The following is a 21,710-nucleotide window of genomic DNA, read 5'->3' as shown; positions in this document are numbered from 1 at the left end:
ATAAGAAAATGTGCGGGTGCTTGTCAGTTTCTGGCTATCCACAATGATAGAGCTTAGCTGGCGCTTTCCAGGACCACAGGTCATAAATTTATGTTTACATTTTTTTTTTAATTAACACATAGATTGAAACTATCCATATACTTGGCAAAAGTTTGTAAAAAAGTATGCAGGGAATTCAGGGTGCGGCCTCTAAGAACCGCATCATCTGCGTATAGTAACACAGGAAGAATTTTCCCATTGATTGTGGGAACATCATGGGTCGAGATTTTTAGCGATTGGTTCAACTTATTATTGTAAATGATAAAAAGGAGGGGGGCCAAGACACAACCCTGTCTGTCCCCCCCTTCCTACCTTGATGGCTCCCAAAACCTCTCCACCCATGCCAATCCTCACTTGCGCCTGGAGATCTTTATTGAGGTATGCTAAAAAATGTACCAATTGCTTGTCCAGCCCATATGCCAGAAGGATAGTCCAGAGCTTTGACCTATTAACGAGGTCAAATGCCGAGGACAGATCCATGAAGGCCAAATAGACCGGGGACTTCCGCGCAATGGTATATTTCTCAATTACCAAATTGAGATTATGACATTGTTCATTTGTACCCACCTTGCTACGGAAGCCTAACTGGCACGGCTCTAAAATACCATTTTCCTCTGACCAGCCTAAGATCTTATTGAAAAGAACTCTTCCCAGTATTTTTAGAGTATTGTCAATTAGTGAGATCGGCCTATAATTACTAGGCTGGGACCGGTCATCCTTTTTAAAAATTGGAACTATGATACTCTTGGCCCACGTATCAGGTAGCTTGGCGTGGGTTAGGCTAATAAAAACATTCAGAAGTAACAGGGCCAAAAAGTCTGGTTTCCATTTTATTAAGTCAATTGGTAGCCCATCAGGCCGGGTGCTTTGTTCCCTATACTCTGATGGATGGCCTCTTCTACTTCAAAAATAGTTATCTCTATATTGGTCAATAGGCCTACATCATACTGATCTGTCTCTGGTGAGGGAGTAGCATACATTTTTGAGAAATGGTTTTCCCAAGACTCACCAGAGATAGTACAACTAATAGGGGTTAGTAGCTGACCCATGGATCGGAGATCCCATACTGCGGACCAGAAAATATTAGCCTTTTTTATTGTGGCGGCCTGTGATAGGACTTTCCAGTGTTCATTTAAAATGGCTCATTTCCTGTTGGAAATCACTGTATTATATTTCCGCCTTGCCAATTGCACATCTATGGCACACCTTGGGTTGGATGACAATGCCTTGCACAGGTTCCTATTGGCCTCTGAGCGCTCGCGGTCGAACCATCTGGGATTGTTTCCTGCCCTAAGGACAGGTTTCGACAGAAGAGTTTTTGTGGCCTGGCAGAGTTTGGAAAAATCATGGGCTACCTCTGTATGTGCAGTTTGTAATGACAAGCAAGAATTAATAAGATGCATGTTGTTCTTAACTAGTGTTTTAAACAGTTCGCCACTATCAGCACCCTTCCATATAAACCTTAACTTGTCGGTTGGGGCGTGAGGTTTTTGGCCCCGCATTCAAAAGAAAATACAGGCCGGGATGCCAATCTCAATACTATTTTAATAGGGTTATGGTCCCTATGATCCATGGCAATGACCTCTCCGGCCATTAGTTGGTCCTCAAGCGAATGGCAAATAAAAATAAAGTCTATAGTTGAAGAACAACCCCTTCCCCTGAATGTTGGTAGTTGGTGGTTGGTGGCATTTGCACCTCCCACCAAATCCATAACGTTGGCCTGGTTATATGATCTTAAGAACATTGCCAGCTCTGCACCCCTTTGAAAAGGGGGGCCTGAATTGCATGTCCCCACATCATGCTCCATATCAGTGAATTTCGCATTAAAGTCTCCACCCAAGAGAATCCCAATAGGCCCATCCGAGCTTCGCTGGCAATCTAAATTAGAAATAAAATCAAAAAGTCCAATAAAGTTCCTATTAGGAAAAAAAATGGAAATCATTGTTAAAAAAATTTACCAATTAAAAATAAACTCTCCTTTTATAAAACACAACTTGATAGTTTTGACTATTAGTTGGTAAGATCTTAAAACTCCCTCCAGCAGCCACATTAATCCCAATCAATAGGCCCCCCGGTGGTCTGCCCAATTTGGGGCTTGAGGCTGCTACGCTAAAACAGTGGAACTCTTCGATATATAAATTGTCAGTAGCCCAAGTCTCCTGGAACATGACTATGTCTTGTTCCTTTATTATTCGCAGCCAGTCCTGGTCACCAAGCCTGGACTGTAACCCTGCTACATTCCATCTTAGAATGCTCAGGTCGGATCCCATGTTATCCCTAGTTGAAACTGGCTTGTCATTGTAAGATGGGGGTGTGATACCTAGGTGATCCTCCTCATGGTCCAGTGAGTTGGCCATCAATAGTGGTTGTCAGTCCTGGGCATCTAAACTGGAAAATACCTGAAACCTATTGGTTACCAGAGACAATGCGTAGGCATCCCTAGTCGGTATAGATGGCGATTTGTAGAAATAACCTAAAGGGAGTGCACAGATACCAGTATTTTGTGTAAATGATTGCTCACGAACACTTAGTAAACGATGAACCATTTGCGGTCTATGGAAATTAAGGACAATACAGTCACTGTTAATGTTCTTATGCGAGTGGCCAACCCACCCTGCTCTCCTGACCATAATAATTTCATTCATAAAATAAGAGTGAAAACCTTTATATTTACATAGCCAATCAACAGATTTATTGCAGAGATCTGCCCAGGACTCCCTCTGACCCCCAGCAAGATTGGGAACGCCGCCCAGAACTAACACATAGGGACTAGAGACCGGAGGTAGGCTCAGGACATCAGTGTTTGGGCTCAAGCATGTACCCCAGAACAGTCCATAATATCTCTGCTTGAGTCAACCGCAAATGTGCCGGGCTGTATCTGGTTCTAATTGAAATGAAATGAAATTAGATTTATAAAGCGCATTGCTGCCCTTAAGCGTCCCAGCGCTAACTTAACTGAAAAACAGAAGGCCCCAAGAGAAGGAAGAAGAGAACAGAAGATTATTCAGCTTTAGGGAAAAGAAAAGTTTTAAGGGATTTTCTGAATTTGAGATAGGAGGGTTCCATCCGGATTTCCCTAGGGAGGGCGTTCCAATGTTTTGCTGCATTCAGGGAGAACCGGCGTCCTCCAGTACGGGCTTTTCTCACTCTAGGGATGGAGACCAGGTTTTCCCCATCAGAGCGAAGGGTCCGTGACGATTTATAGGGACAAACCAGCTTTCTTAAGGCAGGAGGGCCTTTACCTTGCAGTGTTCTGTGAGTGATGCACAGTGATTTAAATGCAATTCGTTCCTGGATGGGGAGCCAATGCAGGGATCTCAATAGTGGTTTGGCCGCGGCCCTTCTAGGTGCCCCCATGAGCAGTCTAGCTGCAGCGTTCTGTACCCGCTGCAGGGTGTTAATCTTGGTTTTAGGAGCAGCCAAAAGGAGAGCATTACCATAATCCAGTCTGGATAGTATTAGACCTTGGATTAGAAGCTTCCTAGATTGGAAAGGCAGGAAGGGGAGCACTTTCCGCACTGTACGCAACAGACCGAAGCAGCTGCCTGCGACTTTCTGAGCATGGGTCCTGAATGTTAATTGGGGTTCAAACCAGACCCCGAGGCTTTTGATTTTCTCCCTTGCTGGGGGCAGATCACCTATACAGGGGGGCCAGAACTCAGAAGGCAGAGATGTAAAATGGTGACCTAGGAGCATGATCTCCGTTTTGGCTCCGTTAAGTTTCAGCTTGGAGTCGGTCATCCAGGAGAAGATTGCGGTGAGGCATCTCGAGAGGTTGTCTGAGCATCCCCCTTGTTGAGTCAGAGAGACGACAAGTTGTGTGTCGTCAGCATAGCTGATAGATTTAATCCCAAAGGGGGCTACTATATCTTCCAGCGGGGCCATGTAAACATTGAACAATGTGGGGCTCAGGGAGGATCCCTGCGGAACCCCACATTGAAGAGGAGTGGGCTTTGACATGGTACCATTCTCCCAGATCCTAAAGGACCGATTGTCGAGGAAAGATTTCAGCCACCTAAGGGCAGACCCTACAATGCCCAGCTTAGTGAGACGGTGGACGAGGGTTGTGTCGTCCACGGTGTGGAATGCAGCGCTCAGATCCAGGAGGATCAGAGCCGCTGATCCCCCTGAATCTAAGATGCACCTAGCCTCTTCCGCCACCACTATGAGGGCAGTGTCTGTGCCCTTTCCAGGGCGAAATCCCGTTTGGGAATTGCTCAGTAGGTCATTACTCTCCAGGAATCCAGAGAGCTGCCGATTCACCAGCTTTTCGGCGATTTTGCCCAATCCAGGTAGCAATGAAATAGGGCGAAAATTTGCCAGATCGGCAGGGTCTAGTCCTGGTTTTTTAAGGAGGGTTTTAATTTTTGCCTCTTTCCAGCTCGGGGGGACGATGCCCGTAGTGAATGAGGTATTCAATAGACCAGTGGCGAGAGGGGCAATGGTACTCACAATTTGTTTGAGAATGTGCATAGGAGCTGGATCAGAGGGTGAGCCGCTTTTAATGTTGGAGAGTGTCGTGCAGAAGTCTTCCCTGGTGATACACAAAAACGTCTCGAGTAGGGGGCCTGAAGTAGAAGGAGGGGGGCATCGGAGACCAAGGGTGTAACAGTATGAGGAAGGCTGTCTAGGATTTTCTGTATTTTTTCGTCAAAAAACTTTGCTAGCAAATCACATCTTGATATAGAATCATTTTGTAAAGTGATCAGCGCTGGGATTTTAGTCAGCTGAGTGACTATTTTGAAAGTTTCCCTAGAGGAGTTGGCTGCAAGTCTAATTTTCTCTTCAAAAAAGGAGGCCTTGGTCGTTTGCCGTGCGGCTTTATAGAGTCTCAAAGCCGCCTGGTAGGAGGTTTTACTACTATGGGCCCAGTCCCTCCTCCAGATACGTTCCGCCTTTTTACAGGCCTTTTTAAGATCTCTCAGTGCGGTGGTATACCAGGGGGATTTAAAAGTGCTACTCTTCTTAGTCACCATTATTGGAGGCAGAACCATATTCAGAGAGTTATTGAGCCAATTCTGAAAATTCCGGTCTGCAATCAGGACATCAGATTCTGATTCCGGAACTGATTGCTCAAGGGCAGATTTCAGTTTTTCCACCGAAAGTTTCGGCCAGGCTCTTTGGAGAGCACGTAGGGGGGGGGGCACCGGTCACTTCCAATCGCAGTTCCCAAGAGAAGGGAACTACAAAGTGATCGGACCATGGTAGGGGCAAAGGCGAAGTAGCTAGGAGCTGGGTATTATTAGAGAAGACGGGGTCTAACAAATGTCCTTTGCTATGGGTGGATTAATTAACGCTGCCTAGAGCCAAATTTGGATTATTTACATTATGCCCTCGGAGCATATCTTGACTTTCCCCCTGCTCAAGAGTGGGGTTCAACACAGGGAGTTTTTTGTGTTGCACCAAGATACAGAAGGATTAGCAAGGGGAGTATCAAAATGAAGGACAGTATCCATCATTTGTGAATCAGACCAATATTTGTTAGTCACAGATATTATAGTGTTCCCCCCCCCAACATCATTGGCAACATGGATCACCTTTCTACCACTTAGATTGTCCATAACTGAGTCCAAACGCTTTAGTTCCCCCAAAGCAGATCAAAATTTGTGTCAATCACCTCCTTGATGTTAGCCAGCGTAGTTTCAAGAACTTTCATTGCAGGCCCTACAAGTGTGGCTTCCCCAACAGTGTCTGAATTAACCTCATTACACAAACGTTTTGAAGTGATGTCTGTCTGGGTAGCTACAGAATTTGTAGTGACCGCCACATGGTCGTTGTTAGACCTGGAATCTTTGGCATGGGGTCCACTATCTTATTGGCCTCTACCTCCTGTATTTTTGATGCTGTGCTGGATTAGATGCTTTGGACACTCTGCCACTGCTGATAAGTGCCAGAGTGTAAGAGCTCCCTGTGTAAATTGTTATGATGATTGGACATACATGATTGGCATATTTGTATCACCAAGAAGTCCCTAGTAAAGTTCACTGGGTGTGCCAGGGCCAGTGATGACAAATGCTACTATTGGGCCTGCAGCACTGATTGTGCCACCAACATGAGTAGCCCCAAAATGGTGTCTCAGGCCTGCCACCACAGTGCCTGTGTGCAGTCTGTGAACTGCCAGCTCCTCCTGGTCAGTGTCCCCACTGACCTGGCCTAACCCTTCCCTTTTTGTGCACATTGGTCACCCCTATGGAAGGCCCAAGGTACCCCCCTGGGCAGGGTGCAGTGTATGTGAAAGGTAGAACATGTACTGGTGCAGGTGACATGCTCTGGTAGTGAATTACAGGCATTTTCGTTTTTCACTATTGTAAGGCTATCTTGCTCCATAGGTTAACATGGGGGATGATGGCTACAGTGGCTACCAGCATATCTTCCCATAGGAACAAGATAGGACATACGAGTCTAGTATCCCTGAACTCAGAATTTAATAACACATCTTTTAGGAAAGGTTGTTTTTGAATCCTGTGTTTGAGAACAGCACTTTTAGAAACTTGCTGTTCTCTTGTCTGACCTTCCTGTGTGCCTTGGCCTGTTTGTGTATGGACTGTCTGGTTTGAGAGTGACAGGGACTGGGCATTCCCCAGGAGGCTGGCTGAGTCAGCCCTAGGCTGAATAACTGCATTTGCAACTTGAGTGGTGGGAGGAGATAGCACCTGGGCCTGAATAGGGCTGTGCCTGCCTTCCACAATGCTGGCCCCACCTCCTGCTGGGCGGCTGACGATCCTACCCCTCACTCTGAAAGGAAAGGAGAAGCAAGAAAAACAAAGTGCTCAAGAAACACCCAGAACTGGTTCAGACCGGGCTCAGGGCCCACTTGCACAAAGAGAACAAATACTTTTTGGGGTAGAAGTACAGGACCCCTGACAACAGAAAATTAGAACATCCTGGAATAAAGAACGAACCTCTGCTAAGGAGAAAGCTGAAACTGAGGAAGGAAGATTGTCCAGCTGTTGCTCTGCTGGATTTCCCTGCTGTTTCTTTGCTGCCAAGGAGAGGGGAAGGACTTTTCTGTGTTATGTGTCCCTTTGCTTGAAGGAATCTCCAAGGGCCTGAGAAGAGCTGGCTCCCTGTTTTGAAGTCCCAGGAACGCAAGGACTCCACCTTCCCCTGAGCTCTACTGAGAGACTTCTGTCCTTCCTGGAGTGCATGGCCCATGTGTGGTGCCTCTGGAAGGTGTACCTGTGCTAAGAAGCTGGAAACCAAGATTTAAAGACTTTGCTACAGAAAAGTATTTTGCATCGCTCGCTGCGGAGCACATCCCCGATAGTGCGAGGAAATTCCTGCCGCTACGAAGGCCGAGATCGTCGCAGCGTATGTTGCTGCTGCCAGAGGCGTTGCATCCTTCGTTTACGGGATGCACCAGACCGGTGTGGGAAGACTACCAGCACTGCGAGTGTCGTCACAGAGCCTGTCGTCGCTGGGTGAGTTCGCCGCACCGCTTGCTTGTGGACCGCATCACGTTACTGCGAACATCGTCGCAGGACCATCGCATCGAGGAGCTGCGAGAAAGAGATTGCCGCTGGATCGTGCAACGTCACCCCGGAGATCGTCGCAGCCCCTACGAGATCATCGCATCGTGCCTTTGCGAGAACAAACTTCCTACGGAACCTAAGCACCGGAATCCATACAAGTGGCCTTCCTCCCCATACAGACCGGATTTGTCGCAACACACCCGCTGCTGCAGCGGGGCTGTTGCATCGCCTCCCCAAGGTCTCAGGAGCAACGCATCACTTGTTTTCCACCGCACGAACTTCTGCTTTTGGAACTTTGTCGCAACTAAAGGTACTGTGAGCTAAACGTGACGGAACTGTGAACTTTTCACGCAACTGTGGATTCTTTTATGGCAACCTAAAGAACTTTATAGCAACCATATTCTTGAACTGTGTATGTTGGATTTTTGTCGTATTGATCTTGTGTAGTTTAGATTAAATACCTTTATTTTTCTAAAACTGTTGTGGAGTCAGTTTGTGGTATTTTCACTGTGTTACTGTGAGTGTTGGTACAAATACTTTACACATTGCCTTCTGATTAGCCTTGACTGCTCGTGCCAAGCTACCTAGAGGGTGAGCAGGGGTTATCTCACCAGGGTTTCCTCCTTACCGTGACTGGAAGCAAGGGTCCCTTTTTGGACAGTGGTACCTACCTCTGCCAACTAGAGACCCCCAGTTCTAACAGTCGTTTATACTGGTAGCAGATTAACAACCATTTGTATTTTTGGGTGTAGTCTTCGCTATGCCGGCGTTTCTCTTCCTTTTTATAGGTTGAAAATGTAATTTAACATTCCTTTGGACTTTGCAATCTGTCCCCTGGTGGTAATACAGGACACACCTGATACAGGAGTGTTAGGTGAGTCCAAGATTAACAGGGGTGAATTAGTGGAAACAGGACCGGTCTTCGCTGGCAATATGTTTTCTGAGTTTGGGTGTGTTGCACTAGCCGAAATAGGACCCCCTAGCGATAGACGGGACGGTAGTGTGGCAATGTCCTGAGACAGCCGTCTCTCAGTCAGTTCAATTTTGTGCGTTAGGAGTGACTCAGCCCTCACAATGAATGCATCTAGAGTCCCGGCTACTCCTCTTGGTGTACTCATCTTGCGTCAATAATTACCAGGTGGCCCAATTACAGACCCGCAGAACAGTGCAATGAAAAGCAGTAACTGACAAACAGCTTCACGTTACCTTGTGGCTCGTTATATGGAACAATAAGATGAATACCTGATGGTCAATGTTAGTGGGGTGGCCCAGCCCGGCCTCTTCCGGTGCCTGAAGGGCGCTGACAGGCCCGCCCCTGGCCCTGGCCTGCCCATGCGCGTCCCACGCCGCGAGAGGTCTGTAGGTGTTTTGAACGCCTCCTGGCACTCTATTGCGGTGTCAGCGGTGTGCGCGCCACAGGGGCTGCTGGGAGGAGTAGTACTTTCGTCCCCCATAGTCCCTCAACACCGGGATGGCAACAGTGACTCTGGCGTCAGCAGCAGGTTAGTTTCAACAAGCTTAAATTTGTATGTTTTCCAGCAACAATATGGCCTTCTCCGCTAGAGGCCTGGAAAATGGACTGACATTTCCCCACCTCTGGAATTACCTACATCTGAGATCTGATAATTAAGGGGTGAGGAAAACCAGGCCTCTTATGAGCTGAACACCAAACAAAGTCCTGTATGTTAATTCAGTGCTGTCAATTAGTCAACTCTGATAGGGCTAGGCTATTCAATAACAAAGGAAGGCTACATAAAGACATTCTGAGGAGAGCCCTAACAAGATTATATTTGTTTGGAAGAGATGGCATCATTTACTCCGAGTGCTGATAGGGAAAAGTATTATCATTAAAATGATGGTTCTTCCACGTTTTTATAGTGTTCCAGGACACTTGGGCCCCCATTAGGATGGTGGGCGCACTTTGCCTGCCCGCCATCCCTGTGCAAAACGGGACCACCCGCCATAGGAGCGGCAGTCCCGCCTTGTCAATTAGTATGCGCCCGCCACACTGGCGGGCACATCCTGTATTTTTACCATTCCGCCGCAATGGTAAAAATGCACATTGTGCATTTTAAAGCACAACATGACAGGCACCGCGCGGTGCCTGTCATGTTGCACTTTGAAATGCGGGGGGGTACCATAGGTACCCCCCATGTGCACCACCACCCCCCCCAGAGTCCCTGGGGGCCCGCAACGGGCCTCCGCAGGGATTCTTCGCATGCCTTTCTGTGGCGGCATTGCCGCCACGGAAAGGCCTTCAGATTTGCCCATCATAATATGACTGGCGGTGTCTGATAGACACCCCCACCATATTATACCTTTTCCGCCCGGTCACCTTGCGACCGGGGCGGAAAAGCAGCGGACGGTCTTACCGTCCGCCGCGGTCCTCCCTGTCATCCTAATATGGCGGGGGGTCTTCAGAGCAAGAATGGCGGGTGGATCGCCCCCGCCAGGCCGGCGGTGGCTACTGCCAGCCTGGCAGGGGCGATCCACCCGCCATCCTAATGAGCCCCTTATAGTTCATGTTCCTAGACTCTATCTTTGGAAAGATATTATCCCTATTCAGTCGCTTCATATGATCTGCAGGACTGTCTTCACGCCAGTTAAAGCCATGATCATGTCTCTAGGGCATCATCATACTAGTATTTGTCAGATAAGGGTATCAGATGTCTGAAGTGCTATACTTTTATGTACTAGTCTACTATTGTAATTGACTGCATGTAACAAGATGCAACCCAAACATTGGGATCTTTTTTTACAAAGTGTCATATTTCGCTTTGGGAGCCATGCTTAGGTCCGGATAAGAATTTAGTTACAATTAAAATCCATAGAAACGAGTGGCACGCACAACTGTCCAAAATCTTGCCTTTTTCGGAAGTATTCCATTATGAATACTTCAAAAGGCAAGCAACAAAAGGATGGAACTGTTTGTGTCATGTGTCTAAGGAGAAGGAGGTGCAATTACTTGAGCAGATAGAAGAGAAATATCTGCAAGCAGGATTTGGCTTCTTAAGTATTTACGCATAAGTGGTCTACTGTCAGAGAAAATATCAGTGGTGAGAAATTGAATCCATCTGCCGGCACCTTCCATACATTCAAGGAGACTTCATTATTTCAGGTATCACAGCTAATGGAAAGCTAAGAATGTGAGCTGCCACAAGGTATTGCTATCAATTCAGAATATATCAAAAAATCTTTAAGCATGAAAAGTAAAATGCTGATTCTTGTTACTTTAAAAATTGCAGCAATGCAAGACTCTATTTTCTTTATATCACAGATCTTAAAAAGCTGGACATTTTGAAGTTGTGCTCTACCTCAAACTGCCCTCGAAACGTCACTCCTGTTGCAGACCTAGTCATAGGTTTTTTAAAGGCATACACTACATAGATTCTGGAATCTAAAGAAGATAGTATGGCTTGAAAGCTTTGTGCTTGACTGTCATGTTTGATTTTCTTGAGGAGAGGGGCCAGAAGTTGTTTGCATGGTAATGTGAGCTCACCTGTTCATTGTTTAGCAGGACGAAGACTGATTTCCGCATGGGTGGTCTTTGTGGAAGTTCTCAGTCTAGAGTGGCATAGTGGGCAAAAAACATGCTTGAATGTGGCTGGATTATTCACCAGTGCCTGAGATGAATTCAATAATTCCTTCCTTCACCTTGTGTGCGGCAGTATATATAAATGTATGCTCACTTTACAAAAAAGACTCATGTTATTCCTTACTGATGAGTTACAAATAAGCTAAAACTGGTCTGGGGTTGCTTGTTTTCCTGTCTGAAGGGGGTCTTTTGTGATAGTTCAGGTTGGACTGTTCTACTAGAACAGAATTGATTTGCATTTGCCAGGTGACTATCTAGCGTGGCATAGCAGGTGAAAAATGAGAGACTGGAATATGGGCTGAGCGATTGTCAGTGTCTCAGATTAACACAAGTATTCCTTCATCATCTTGTTTTTTATGTGAGCAGATAAATGCCTTTATGACAGCAGTTTGGCGCGGTGAGATAAATTTGAAGTGATTTACGGTCTTACACGGGTCATTTTTATACCCCGTCTGATTAACAAATTAAAGATGGAGCCATTGTGTATGCTCTCTCTGGTTCATTAGGTTGGTGAGCGCTGCCTTGAATCTTCTAAATGTGCATTGAGTCTCGCTATTTATTGTCTATCATACGATAAGTCACTTTAAGTACCCCTAAAGTGTTTATGTTTTCAGAAAAATAAAAACAAGAAAAATTAACACATAGAAATGTTTTTTATCCTTTTTGACTGCCCACCAGAACCGGTGCCTTACAGCCTGGACTTGATTGCGACTGATTAGATGTCTAAATCAGAGCCTGAAAAAAAGTGAATTTACTCTATTTTCACGATTCGCTGATCAGCTGAGCCCCAAAACTGCTGATACTCTGCCTGATAAAAGGTAAAATCTAAAATGAAAATTGTTATCAGCCTCACCAATTGGTATTCCACATGTATTTGTATTGATTATTTGCAATCTTGTTGCTAATAACGCTTATCAAACATAAAATGGTTTACATTAGGAACCCACCTGCTGTTGCGTCGTATGCTGGATGAGGGACCGGTCCAGAGGCTATCGGCATAGGAAAAAGGTAGCCCTGTATGCAGTGCTTGGGGTGTGCTTGGTTGGCTGGAAAACATAAATCACAAGTTAGATTTACTTTACTGCAAGTAAAACATGTCTACAACTGTATGAGCCTCACAACTAAAATAATACAAACAATGAGAACAGGTGTATCCCCAACATCTGTGCGACATTATTTACCTGCTCCCATACACTGAAAGAGTGGATGCCACAGCTACAAAGGAACATTGTATGCAAATGTCTTTTCATTATGAAATTAACAAATAATGTATATTCCACACAGCACAAATGGTGGATTCTACAATTTTAGAAATTCTCACTCCTTACTTAACCAAAAAATCAATTTGGGTTGCAGGTATACACAGAGAAGGTCGTAGTGCCGGGGGTGTTGAGAATGCATTCAAGTGCTATGTAAAAGGCGTTGTTCCATGACTGTGTTCTCCATATTCAATGGACAGTTCGGCTTCACAGAGTGGGACTCTTCATTCATGCAAACCTCTGTATAGTAGCCTAGTGGAAACTCAGAGTTGAAATTCACTGTAAATCAAAGACACTCGATTCGGAGAAAATCCGTTTTTGCTCCATATCAGCTGTCAGCTCCCAAAGAAAACCAATATGTACATTCGCAAAAAATAAAACATATAAAAAACACTGAGAACAATAAGTCCATAGTAAACTTCCAAAGCGCACAGACAGTGACACAATGAATCTAATCCACCCTATGCACATTTTTCCATGTAACAGTGGCTGCTGCATGTCTGTATTTTCATGCTTTAACAGAATTAATGCCAGATCTACAGGTTTTGCCAAAAACTTCCACTGAGAAACTAAGCAATGCTGGAGCTTCGAGAGTTGCACCAGACCTGCCAGCATCACGTCAGCAAGATGTCTGGTACATAGAGTCTTGTGCTTGAGTGCATATCTAACACATAGAAAAGAAAGCACAGAAGCCTTATTGAAAGGTCTCTTTACATACTAAAAACAACGTAAGGCACATAACAAACAACATTTTCCACGAAACGCGAACATGTGTTTGGCGGATCTCCTAATAAGAAAATGCTCCCACAGACATCGAGAAGTAAACTTTAGGAAACTGTTTTAAAGGTGTAGAACCGATATAAAGAAAATTATATGGGGCTTTTTATCGGAACGTCATAAAATGAGCGGGTTTAGAAATAGTTCAAAAGGAATGGGCATTGATACTGTGGAATAAGCAGAATAACTAAGCAATGTGAAACATGTATGTTTTGTGTGCAGCTGGGTACTGTGGCTTACTGGACTAATGCGTCCCCTGAAGGGGCCTATGTTTGACCTCACAATCACAGGTTTGAATTCCAGCCTGCCTTTTATCCTTTGAGGTCGATAAAATGAGTACCATTGAGTTAGATAACAATAAACATCTGTTATTTAGTCCCAAAATACCCTTGGGTGAACATGCACTTTACAAACACATGTTATGTGTTTATATTTATATAGCACAGACTTCTTCGCTGGTGAGTACAGGAGCATTGTGCATTTTGGGGAGTGAGACTGAATACATCAAGTGAGGGTTTTAATCTTTGAATCATCCAGTTACACAAAATGACACAATTATTGCAGATTATTGGCCTGATTTAGATCTTGGCTGATCTGGTCCTGCCGTCACTTTTTCGACGGCTTCATGGCCCACCTACTTGGCAGTCCGCCAGCTCTATTTAGACATTAGTGGGTCCATGGTCGAAAGATTATTATTAGCGAGATTTAGATTAGATATCTTTCATCGTCTGATAAGTTGCCCAAAAGGGAAGGAATGGACGCGAGAGATGCAACTATGTCCGTGTGATGACATTTCAGAACAATCCACAATCCACACTGTATTGTTCTGTAAATTGTATACCTTGCTAAGAAAAAAATGGCTGCTACCAATTGTAAAGAAATTAGATTTAAAAAAATGTCGACCAGTGTTTTTAGTATTACAATTTTGAAACGATGAATTTGTTACATGGTGCTAGGAAAGCTTTCTGAAAAATGTGGTTACATGTAGGAAATCTATAATAATATGACGAGGAAATATTTTTAACAAAGAAAATCAGTAATTTATTTTTACTGTATAAGATGATTTCTTTTTAATTGTACAAACTGTGCATATTAACATATTATTGTTATGTGCTTTTATGATGCTTGTTTATAGTAATAGAAAAAAGCTTTTCATTTCATTTCACTATATTCCTCATCAGCCCGAGTGCGCAGCATTGTGTGTCCTTGAACATTGTTTTTTTGTGAAATACATCACGGAGCCACCTCCGCTAGCTGCAACACCAATGTTATTGAGAGCGGCGACTTATGGGCGGTGCATTTTTTGGATATATATGTATATATATAGAGAGAGAGATAGTTATATACAAAACATATGTTGAACCAAGTGTATGATGCACACAGGGCTTCAGAATTGCAATTTAAAAAAATCGACAACAAGATTCTCCCATAAACCCGGCGTGATATATAACAGCTTAAGCCTAAAAGCAGATTCTATAACTCTTGTCTTGTAGCCGTTACCTGTAAGTACCATGTCACAAAATCTGCTAATTAGCGAAGAGTCACCATATTCATTAAACCCTCTAGGAACTCATTTATGAGCCCTTGCATCACTTTTACGCCGCTGGTGCGCCACGTTTTGTGACGCACCAGCAGAGTAAAAAATGTGCCTTGTTGCACCATATTTACAAAGTGACACATCTAGGTAGATGCGTCACTTTGTAAACCCCTGCGCCACATTATACCTGCCCCAGGTATAATGTATGCAAGGGGGCGTTTTGATGCAAGAAATATTTCACTGCGCCATTTCTTGGCCACTAATGCGTCAAAATTGTATGGCTGCCTCATGGCAGGCGTAAGACTGACGCAGGCACTAACAACATGGGACTTGCCCATGTGAAAGTACACATTGCTGGAGTTGCGTCACTTTTGTGACACACTCCAGCAATGCGTCACTTTTGCGCCTACAGATACGTCAGGAATACTGACATATCTGTAACTCCTGGCGACATGATGCATAATATTGTAAATATGACGCATCGTTAGTGTCGCAGGGAGAGCGCAGTGAAAAGCGACGCATCGCTGTTTTCACGCAGCGATGCGTCACTTTTCATAAATGAGGCCCCTAGAATTTTACCGTAGCAGATCAGAGGATACGTCCTCAAAGAAGGGACTATGGCGGCGCTTCTTGTCTCGCCCAGTAAAGAGCCCTGCAGTAGTAGCGGCAAAGTATTTTTCTGGATAAGAGTGGTATAGTCGGCAGTTCGTGGTCCTTGGATGTAGTTGTGGGAGTTCCAGTTCGAGGAATGTCCAAGGGCTGAATAATCCTAAAACGGCAAAGCAGGTCCTAGCCTTGGACAGGCATATGGTTGACATGGTCATGCAAAATTCTTAATTTGGTCAACATATAACCTGCACCTAATCCTCCGACATTCGTTTCATGCCAAATACTTCTACTTGTCCGTGTCAGCACCAAACAGCACCTATCACTGAAGTTGGCCATCCACCTTCCATTTGCGCTTCTCTACTTAAAATCTTTTATCCTCACCGTGTTACATGCATTTCATTCACTGTACCGAGTTCCTCTCTAAAATTAAACCTTTCTGGAATGAACGATGCAAAAGGAAAGTGTCTGTTTGCACACATATAAAGAGAATAGATTGCACATTATAACCGTCCTCATGTGCTCGTTCATATTCCTGTTCACTATACACTTGCACTCAATCTCCGAAATTAAATGCATTCATGAAAATAGTTAGGGCCATATGTATGAACACATTTTCCCATAGACACAGAATGGGTAAAACCCTTTGATACATCTGGCCCATATCTTTTGCTCAAGCAGTCTGTCATTTTGGAGAAAAGTGATATGAGATACAAATATGATTCCGAAAGTATCTAAAAAAAGTAAAATTTAAATAAAACGTGGCATTAACTAAACCAATAGTACAGTTAGTAATGCTGACAGAAGTTATGAAATTATTAGCTTCTTTCCTCTGCCAGTGGTTGCACGGTCGGCGCATTAAAATACCTTCAGATTTGTTTATTCATGATTTTCTGATTTCCACAACTCTTGCCTAGATCAACAAATATGACAAGTTTCTTCAGCATTTTATAATGAGACATCATGAAGTTACATTGAAAATAAATTAAGTGTAGACATTGGAAAAGGGGCTATGAAATTCCTTTTATGTAAAATATATTTAGGTTGCCGGATACAAATGATCGCAGTGTTTTTTGAACTACCCATATGTAAATCACAAGTTTAGATGAGCTGAGGGTTCTATAGGTAGCACATGTATGAGAATACAACGGTGTTTCGAGTCTGAGAAAGTCCCAGCGATACCACAGTCTGTGTATAAAGACAAGGGTAACACACATGACAAGGCATGTGACTTATCTGAAAGTATTTGTTTTCTTCTAGAAAGCCTCCAAGAACAAAGGGTAAATAGAGATGGGGCAATTGAAACATGAATTACTAAACGTCCAGTCAGGTTTTCAGGATAACTACATTAAATTATGTCTCACACTAGGGTTGTCTGTAGGAGTCACAACCATGCCCGATTTCCAGCATAGCCCCCGAGATAGTTTTACAGGCAGTAAAGCTACATGTGAATTATTTACACAGTCAGTGTGTGTTCTCAAACTCTGTTTTGGATCGAGCCTCTTTAACCAAACAGGATAAAGGTGAACAATAGCCTAAAGACAAGGTAAATTGTGAATCCAGTGCAACAGTATAACACTCCTATCTCTCTCTTATTCCTTTCCTCAAAACCAAGTAAAGTCATATCAACATAGATTTGAAACATTTCTCTGAAACATGATAAAAAAGGTTCTTGGAGGAATACCATGACCACAACTACCAAGTGTCGAGGACTGGGGGGGATCACTTGGGGGGTTAGGACTCACTCCAACAGAGGCCAATTGCATGGTTCGAGCCCCCAGGAGTTTTATAACTTCTCGTAGCTCACACAGGAGACCATCCAACTACCCCTTGTAGTCACTTCTCATGGTCCTGGGTTCAAGCAGATGGTCCAGTTCTCTCTAAAACAGAAAGTCAGGCCTTAAAGCAGCAGGACAGTCATCTGGTAGGAGCAGGACAGGCCTCTCAGGTTTGAGGCAGTACTTATCAAGTCTTTCACAGGTCCAGGAAATTCCTGAAGAGGTCTTCTGAGGGTCTGATAGTTATTATTGGTTCTAGGCTTTGAGGTGGGGGACATCCTGGCTACCCTTACCTCTGGTTCAGGAAAGTTCTTCCTTTCCCCTGCCTTTCCTTTTGTGGTGACAAAAGGCTGGTGTCAGATTGTGTGTGATGGAGGCATGCCCTTTAAGTTGTAACTTTGAGTTGGGTAACAATAAACATCTGTTATTCAGCACCAAGATACCCCATTGGGGGTGAACGTGTGCTTTACAAATACACATGTTATGTTATGTTAAGCGGGGTAGAGAAAAGCTCCACACCCAGTCATGCAGGCAGGATAGTCTATCCTGCCCACATCCAGTCCCCTTGTCTTACTGTCTGGTAGGAATACACAAACACAATAGCAGAGCAATTCACAGACATGCGACCCAGGACACTGGAAGCAGGCACCAAAGGATTAGGGCAAGAAAATATAAACTTTCTGAGGGAACCGTTGTTTAGTTTAGTATATGTTTGTAGGCACACCGGGTTGTCCCATACATTGTCTATAACTTTCTAAAAATGGCATTTAAAGAATTGTGACTTAAAATCCAAATCTACCATTGAAGATGATTTTAAATTGCAATTCACTTGAGTCAAAACATGATATTTTTACCTGCTCCCAATCAAAGGTTTGCACATAATAAATGTAATAAGACAAACCAACGTTATCAAATGGGAACGATAAACTTTACATATGCAATGCATCATGCCCTACGGACCTTTAAAAGATGTCTTATAGGCCCTGGTGTTGGAGAAATTGGACAAGTCATACCTGTCATTAGAGATTACAGAAAAATATCATTCAAGGATTTAGGAGAATTGTATTGCTGAATCCAACAATATTTTATTGTTGAATTTATCCTAAAACATACAGAAATTAAATTATAAGCCTTTCTTGCATGAAAGCCAAAATTGAGCCTTCCTTCCCTCTTCCCTGATTTGTCAAAGTTAACAAGATTAGACCGGCTGCTTTGATGAAGTAATAAGTGGCCTCAGGGAGAAAGGCTATCTGGTAGGAGAGGGCTCTGCTATTCAGGAATGCCAGAGCAGCGGGGAGGGGGTCATAAAACATGAGCTTCAAATGAAGAATTGGACAGTCAGAAAAGGCCAGGTTCATCTACCCCAACTCCTCTGAACCCAGCCAGATGGCAGGCTTAGGAAGGAATTTGCAGATGTTAGGGGGAGGATAGCCAAGGGAATTAGCCAAACTGGAGGTTGGTTTAACTAGTTCTTATTCCTCTTCAGAGTTATCAGCCATATTGAATTTTGAAGGAATAGTGCTTTCTGGGAGACTATTGTGCCACACTTTGGAGGAAGTGGTCATGCTCTGGGGTGCTGCCCTGCACCTCGTTGGACAGGAGTTCCCTCCTGCCTGAACCCAGAAACCACTTAATAAATATGTGAGAGGGGCAGGGCCTCTCAGATCTGCTTCTTGAAACTCAGGGAAGAAGGAGGCTACAAACTCGAAGTTTGATTTGCCCAACCAGTCTCTGCGCTCTGACTGACTGCACGTGCTGCACAATCTGGAACTACAGCCCTGTGGACTTAACTGGCTTCAAGAGGAATAAAGAGTGGACTCTCTGCAAGCAACAGGTTAACAGAGCTCCCCTGAACCATCATCGCTAAGAATTGCCAGCATAGAGAGCCTCCAGTGGATTTGTAAGGGTTTTGTCCAAGTAGAATGATGGAATTAAAGTCTCAAACTTCAAGGACCTTCAAGGAGACCCTTAGATTGTGTTTTGGACACTTTTGGACCCCCAGAGGAACTTCAAAAAGAAGTTCTAAATGTTTGGAGAACTTGAGAGTAACTATGAAAAAAGGCTCCAGACGAGGACTTGCTCAACCTCGAGAGCCAAGCCAGCGACCTTCATCGGCGAGTCGGCCTGCCCAGCTGGTTCGTCCCACTGAAAAGCTCAGAAGGGTCCAACTTCTAGAGTTTGACTGGGAGCTCCCTGGAAAGTAAGCTGGCGAACCTTCACTGAACCTAGACTGGTAAAGAGCATCGAGGGACCCTGGACTTAAAAACTCCATAAAAGTTTCCAAGTCTGAAGGTTAAACTTTGATCAAGGCCTACCGCAAGAGATAGCCACACAGGACTCCATCATGGTCGGTCTCAAACTTTGACTTTGTCCAGGTCTAGCACCAACAGATGTCACAATAGGCGCAAAAGGTTTCTATGTACTATATAGTGCTAAATCTTTCATTTTGCTGTTATTTTAAAGATAACTTATTTCCTATTTTCATGAATTGGTGTTGGATTTTTATGTATTCTGTCTTAATTATTTATGCTGTATTTAAAGTCTTTACCTACCTGTGTCTGAAGTTATGCCTGCAGGCTCGCAGCCAACCTACCAAGGGTTGAGCATGGCAATAATTTTCTGAGACCTGTTCTGAGCCTCAGACTGTTTGAGTGGCCTTATTGCCAGTGGTAGATATACATTTACTGCTACTAATAACCCACTTTTCAACAACTTGTAAATGAAGAAGGCAAGGAAGCGCGACCTCGTTTATTTGGCACATTTCCTGGCCGACTTCATTTACATGAAGCACTTTAGTGTATATAAAAGTATGGAAAATATAATCCTGATTATCATGAGGCAGGGCTCAGTGAGTTTGGTGGCAGTTCAAGTACATGCCTGGAATGAATAAAATCTTCTTTAGCAATTTTGTAATTTTTTCACTTTAAAGTAATGGCATATAACACCTGTATAACTCACACCTTTGGAAAATGGACCACATTTACATTCAGGAAACTCGATTGGTTAATGTTATCACTGAAGATATCTGTTAGTGACCTGAGATTCACAGCATTGTATCCTGGCTTGAGCAGTGGGGGATAATGGCTTGCTTATTTATTGTGCCTTGAGGACCCAGATTGTGACAGAAAGCACTGTGCAGATGTGTCATCATTTTAAAATTGCATTGTGCACAGTATAAGACTGGCTGCAGGAAAATAGTTTATCGTTTATGGTAAAACACGTTTTTTTTCCAAGCATGTATTTCAGTAATAAGTAATGAGACTGTACCTACTACCAACATTTACATCAGTGCGAAATTAAAAAATATGCAATGCAGAACATAGCTACTAACACATTACCTCTCAGAAATAAAAAAAATCTTTGTCACCATACCATTTTAAGTGACTCTATCAATTATTGCTCATACTGGCTATGAAGAAGCTTCCACATATGGTGATGAACCAATTGCAAACATTTACATATCTTCCTGGTTAGCAGGCGACCTCGTGGGAAGGCCTGTTTGTTTTTTAGCTCTCTGTCCCTCCCTAGGCTTCCCTGCACAGGAGACATGCGACCCTTCACTTTCAGAAAGAGGCATGTCAAGATCTTCATTAACTGTTCAGGTTCAGGACACTTGATTTTAACAAAAAAGTATAGGTACTGTGTGCAAATCAGTCCCTATAGATCCACTTGACCTCTATTTAAATGCAGATTTTCTTTCCTAGCATTAGGGCTACGTCGGCCTTGCTGCACATGGCCCAAGACAAAAAGGGGTGAGACAAACTGCTTTGATCCTTAAGCTTAAGAGTGCACAGTTGAACAGGCAGAGTAAGCAGAGCAGACAGCCTGTACATATTGGTTCTGAAGGTGTGGGGGCACCAGCGCACAGGCATTTCAGGGTCCAACTAAACTCTATCCATCCTTGTTTGCATCAGTGCCCTGTGCACCCTTTCAGTGCCAGTGTTGTTTTGGGGCAGAGATCAATGGGCCAGGGGAGAGTAAATTGAAGCAAGAGATAAAGCTTAGCTTGGGCCTCAAATCTATGATGCCGAGGGGAGGGGGAAATATGGGGGTGCATGTTTTTTAACAAAGAGCACAGGAGACAGTCAGCTTGCAAGGAAGTAGCTAGTAGCTATCATTAGTAAAGCAGTTGTGATGCCTTGGACGTAAGAGGGCCCCTGCATCACAAGTAGGACTGTCTTACTTTCAGGGGCATTAGGGTTTACATTCCTAGACAGAATTATAGCTGAGGGCAACCATGCAGGGAAGGGGGGCACACATGGGAGCAAATTTTTTTCTGAAAGGAACAGAGAGTTAGTTTTAAGATAGGGGAGAGGATGTGGCTTAACGGCTAGGGCGGTTGACCTCAAATTTGGGGAACCGGGTTCGAGTCTCAGGCACGACGCTCAACATCCTGTGATTCTGGGCAATAAGCTTGGCGGGCCATTGTGGTCCCGCTAAGCATATTGATTCCTCTTGACCACTGCGCCACCGCTAGGGAATAGTCGTTCCCTGGTGGAGCTGGCAGTGCAGGGCAGAACAACCGGCAAGGTGGTGGTTGGAAGACCGTCACCGCCGCCCCACCACAAGTCTGCCGGTACGAGGAGCGACAGACTCATAATTAGGCCATTAGTGTGAATTGTGAGCTGAAGAAAAAGAGCCACTGAA

The 21,710-nt window shown here is 44.2% G+C and overlaps 1 protein-coding gene across 2 annotated transcripts in view; it reads right to left on the bottom strand.

Annotated features, from left to right (window-relative positions):
- LOC147718781 (transmembrane protein 182-like) overlaps nucleotides 1-21,710 on the bottom strand; it is a 202,615-nt gene that overhangs the window by 92,916 nt on the left and 87,989 nt on the right. For both annotated transcript variants that reach the window (XM_086918763.1, XM_086918761.1), the window contains exon 3: nucleotides 12,054-12,152. In XM_086918763.1, coding sequence (XP_086774889.1) covers nucleotides 12,054-12,152 — 99 coding nt within the window. The remainder of the gene's footprint in view (nucleotides 1-12,053; nucleotides 12,153-21,710) is intronic.

This window comes from Lissotriton vulgaris, chromosome 4_1 (genome assembly GCF_964263255.1).
Source record: "Lissotriton vulgaris chromosome 4_1, aLisVul1.2, whole genome shotgun sequence".
Classification (NCBI taxonomy): Eukaryota; Metazoa; Chordata; class Amphibia; order Caudata; family Salamandridae; genus Lissotriton; species Lissotriton vulgaris.
This window is presented reverse-complemented; position numbering and strand designations above follow the sequence as displayed.